This window comes from Gambusia affinis, linkage group LG06 (assembly GCF_019740435.1).
Source record: "Gambusia affinis linkage group LG06, SWU_Gaff_1.0, whole genome shotgun sequence".
Taxonomy (NCBI): Eukaryota; Metazoa; Chordata; class Actinopteri; order Cyprinodontiformes; family Poeciliidae; genus Gambusia; species Gambusia affinis.
Window position 1 is genome coordinate 7181775 of NC_057873.1, and position 5322 is coordinate 7187096.

General features: G+C 39.8%; 1 protein-coding gene across 1 annotated transcript; it reads left to right on the top strand.

The window, feature by feature from the left end:
- Window positions 1-2836: 2836 nt before the first annotated feature.
- LOC122832134 (lysophosphatidic acid receptor 6-like) lies at window positions 2837-5025 on the top strand. The gene has a single exon (XM_044118602.1). It carries the CDS (start codon window positions 3570-3572, stop codon window positions 4623-4625), a length of 1056 nt encoding a protein of 351 aa, XP_043974537.1. The 5' UTR covers window positions 2837-3569; the 3' UTR covers window positions 4626-5025.
- Window positions 5026-5322: the final 297 nt, after the last annotated feature.

A 5322-nucleotide genomic window follows, 5' to 3' on the forward strand; every position in this document is an offset into this window, starting at 1 on the left:
CTTTCGGGCCATAAAACACAACATGTCCGTTTGTCTCTTTGATGCTCTGGGAGATTTTCCTTCATTTTGACTGTTGTTGTTAACCTTGAAGTCATGCTTGTATTAGTCATGATTCTCATCTCTAGAGTGGGCAAAATATTACTGTAACCAACAACACGCAATTGAAGTTATCCTAAAATTGCATTTAGAGAAAATCTACAGTGCAGAAACACAAAATCTTACCAAGTATTTTTGGTCTAGTTTCTAGTGCAAATATATTGGTATGCTTGAAACAAGAGAAAACTAACCTACAAGCAACTTTTCAGAAAGATATAGGAGCATGTTTTGAGTCAATAATATTTTAACATTGACCAAAAAGTGATAGTTATAAGTGCATTTAGTCAGTAGAACAATATATTTTTCCCATAATATCAATTCTAAACTTATGCTTCACTGGCAGACCATTAATGCTATTTTTTCATCAGTATTAAGGAATTATTTCTTGCTGAAGAGTTACTTTTTATTTCTCTTATTTCAGGTAAACTAAGGTTTTGGCACTAGAAACTACATCAAATATGCTTGGTAAGATTTTATGTTTTTGCAGTGCACATTCAAATTTCCAGTTTTCAGACTCTAATTCAGAAAAGTGGGGGAAATTGAGATTCTGAGAGTTCTTTCAGAATAACTCTCCTCTTTTAAGTGCTGCTTAATGAACAGCTGAGTCTTTACCAGCTGCCAAGAAGGCTTTCTACTAAAGGAAACCTTGAATGCAACATTTGAAATGTGTTTTAAAAAGCTGTGTGCAGGCACTATTACACTGAACAGAGAAGGCCTTCTGCTTCTCTTTCTGTCCCATTCCTAACGTTCCCACGAAAACAGAAAGCTGTTCTCCTTTGGCAGAGCTGCAGCCCACACACGCCGTAAAAACGACCCCCATCCGACCTGCGGAGGCAGTCACCTCAGGCACTTCCAGTGTTGCCAGAGACCTTCTGACGCTTCATTGACCCTCCGTCCTTATCTGGGGTTTAACTGATTCTATCAGCTTCGGTCACGCTGCACAGCCTGCGCACTACGTATGTTGACATTCAGACATCAGAAAGGATTCAGACATCCTATGTAAAAGTAGATGTGCGTCAGAGTAGAAACAGTCAGTAGGGCTCATAAAAACCTTTAAAAAGCTAAGAAATAAGCTATTTTTAGAGTTTTGATACTAGATCACTGTATCTAAACCTATGTATCCTGCATATTGCAACATTTTAAGATGATTTGTCATATAACTGAAACAGGAAATACCAAAAATAAATCACATGTAGAACAGGAACAAGGGAAGAAGGCAGAACAGGACTGACATGGAAAAAAGTTTTGTTTATTTCAACAAGGAACTGAACAGCAACAGTTAAACTAAAACAGCCAGGAACTACATGGTGGCTGTGAAAATAAAAATTCAGGTATGGGATGTAAAACCCTTCAAACTATTATCCTCGTACATCTTGACAATAGTTGCCGGTTCTACCTGGGATTAGGAATCAAAAGTTCAGGTTTGGTTTGATCGAGCTATAACACATCATCCGAGACATTTCTGGGAAATTTTCTACAGATCTGGATGTTTCTCTTGTAGGAAAAATGTTCTGTTTTTCATTCCCACTTCTTAGTCTACATGTATGGAAAACACTGAAGATTCTTGATGCATTCTCACAAGCAGTTCTTGTTGGAGAATCATGCAGCTTCGTCTGTTTTTGAGATCCTCCCTAACCAGTTTCAGTCTTTTCTCCCATCTGTTTTTAAGAAATGTTGATCCCATCTAATATTTCAACAGTTACTCACTTGTGGTGTGGGAATTTTTGTCAGCCACTGTGCATGACTCTGAAGTCTCTAGGCAAAAATTAAGTGTGATGATTCACACTTTTCAAGTAGACCTGAATAGGAAAAGTTTTGTCTGTTACATATTCTTACAAGGCTAGAAAATATAAAACGAAAGCAACAAAACTACAATCTAAATGTATAAAAACAAGTATCAAAATTTCTGTAGCTGATGGAAAAAATACAAATACACAGTACTTATACTTACTTTCAGGGAAAATATAGAATTTTTTTGCTTACAATGTAGATGGATGCACCTCTTGCTCAATGGGATTTGATCATGTGATGATACTTTTCAATAAAAGTATTGAACACAGAGCAACATATTCTGCCCAAATCAGTCATTTGTGAAAGATTGGGAAGAAGAAACGCACGTAAAATTACATTTATACTTTACCACAAGCCATTAAGGGGAAGCATGTGTTCAGATGAGACCAAAGTGGAAATTTTTGTCCTCCAATCAAAATCTTACTCTGTACAAAACCTATTAGACTACAAAGGACTTGAGACTTGAGCTTCGAGGAGGACAGTGACCCTAAACATACCACCATATCATTTTATTGGGTTAGAAAATAATTGGCAATATTTGAGTACTAAAGTCCTCATCATGCAGTGTGACTGAGCTGGAGGGGTAAAGAAGGTGGGGAAAGATAAGTGCACAAAGTATTGGAGTTAACTACAAATTTCATCTAAGAATATGCAGAAAACTAAGATGCATTTTCTTCACACTTTACATAGAAGTGCTACTTTGTATTTTGTCCCAACTTGTGATTATGATGTCACAACATGGTAAAAAGTTCAAAGGGTTTGAATGTTTAACCAAAGTACTGTCCATAAATGAGAAGCACTTCAGTAAATTCCCCCTGAGTGCAGTGTTGTTCTTTGCTGCTCATGACTGATTCTTTAACTGACAGACAAAGGGTGTAGGAGGAGCCGCATGGGAGGAGTGTGGGAGGGACCTAGAACAACTGCTTACTCTCTTGCACTAAGAAAACGTACAAAAACTGTCTGATACCGGCACAAAGGAGAAGTGGAAATCCTGAGTGAGATGAGAGAAGCCTGCGACGCTCCTCAGAGGAAGAGCTCGAGACACAACGCTTAAGAGGAAGAAGAAGAAGAGGAAAAAGGGACAGATCATGAAGTCAGAATAATAAAGACATTCATCTTATTACAAATCCAGAGAGCAAGAAGATTCAAGCAAACTTCAGTTCTACTGCTGGAAGGAAGGATGTTGCTACATGGTCCGGACTCTGTGAGGCATGGACTTCTTGTGAAACTTTTGGTCCTTTGGAGGTGAAACAATCCAAAACACATCTCTGAGTTTGGACAAAGGGACAAAATCTATTCATGAGGACAGCCTTCTGAAAGTTTTAAATGAGGATAACCCAACACCTTATGCCGATAATGGACCATACGAGTGAGAAGGATTTTTATTGGACTCATTTAACTGAGTGAGTAAAAGGGAGTCTGTATCTGGTGGGCTGCAGCCTGGTGAAGGGAGCCTAAGCAGGGGGAGGGGAAGAATCACCAGCCTGGATATCTGTCCTCTGGGAGGAATCTTTTCAGTGTTCATCAAGCTCCAAAAGTAAGTACTCCAAGAGAGGAAAGATAATCAAATCTACAATCCCCCAACCAGAAGAACTATCCCTGCTGATGGCTTGACAGTGCCTTGTTGTTTTCGACTGCTCTGGTTTTTGCTTCTCGCTTTTGGACAGTTGCTTTGTCTCAGAATGAATAACACTACAAGCCTGTTGGACAATTCAAACTGCAGCAAGAATGACATGTTCAAATACCCCCTGTACAGCACAGTCTTCAGCATCGTGTTTGTGGTCGGACTCATCACAAATGTGGTGGCCCTTTACATATTTACATGTTCTCTGAAATTGAGGAATGAGACCACCACATACATGATGAACCTGGTGGTGTCTGACTTGCTGTTTGTCTTCACACTGCCTCTGAGGGTCTTCTACTTCATCAACAAGAACTGGCCCTTTGGGGGGATTTTCTGCCAGATCTCCGTCTCGCTCTTCTACACCAACATGTATGGCAGCATGCTCTTTCTCACGTGCATTAGCGTGGACCGTTTCCTGGCCATCGTGCACCCCTTTCGCTCGAGGATGCTCAGGACCAAACGCAACGCCAGGATAGTGTGCGCTGCCGTGTGGGTGCTGGTACTTTCGGGGAGCCTCCCCACTGGGTTTCTGCTAAATAGTACCACAAAGGACACTCATGGGAACACTTTCTGCTTTGAGAACTTTTCATCCAATATCTGGAAATCCCATCTGTCTAAAGTGGTGATCTTTATAGAGACAGTTGGTTTCCTCATTCCTCTTCTACTCAACGTTTGTTGCTCCATCATGGTGTTACAGACGCTGCAGCGCCCTCAGACCATCAGTCGTGGGGGAAAGGTGAACAAAACCAAGATTCTGCGGATGATAATCGTGCACTTGTGTATCTTTTGCTTTTGCTTCATCCCCTATAACATCAACTTGGTGTTTTATGCTCTGGTCCGCACCAGAACCATAAAGGGATGCTTCCCTGAGTCGGTGGTTCGAACAATCTTCCCAATAGCCCTTTGCATTGCTGTGTCCAACTGTTGCTTTGATCCCATCGTGTACTACTTCACCTCAGAGACAATCCAGAACTCCTTCAAGAGGAAGTCTCAGGCCACCCGTTCATTTGATGTCAAGTTCTCCGAGGCCATGCAGTCTGAGAGCAGCCCCAGTTTGCAATGGAGCCTAAAGAATCTGAAAGCTAAGGTCTTCCACAATGAGTCTTCTGTATGAAAATTCTCAATTACTTTTCTTAGAAGAGTTTTTCCTATTTTGGACTTCATCTCAGGGCAAATTCTTTAAACTATGGATTTAACAACCTCTGCTTTGCAGTATTACCACTTCACCCTGCTCTCACAAGTGAGGATTTGTTACGACTACTTACCCATTTCTGTTTCCTGTGGATTATACTGTAATTGTGTTTAACACAGTTACTCAGCCTGTGATGCATTAGGGGAATATGATCACCGAACTGCAGCACAGTTTTGATATTAACATATTAATGTACCTGTATAGCTGTATATATGTATGGTATATTGTGGTGCTAACTTTAGAATGTTATCTATTAAGTTAACAAAGAGTTAAGCTACAGAGCTTTTTGTATGTTCGGTATTAAAAGTCATTCTGTAATTCACTTTTGTGAATGTGTAATTTTTTGTAAATGTGAATTACAGAATGGAAAGGCAGCCTTGATGTTGTTCTGGGAACATTTCATTGTAGTCTTATGAATGCACTGACAGACTTCCTCATACTGCACTCACGCTATTGTCATGAATAAAAGCCATGTGCTGCCTCATGCAAAAATAAATAACAAAAAACTGCACTTTGAAACTTTTCTTTTAAATTAGAAAAAAGAGTTTTCCTGTCATTTCATTGTCATTCATACACCTTGAAAAAGGAACTTTTAGAATTATAACTTGGTCACATTTTT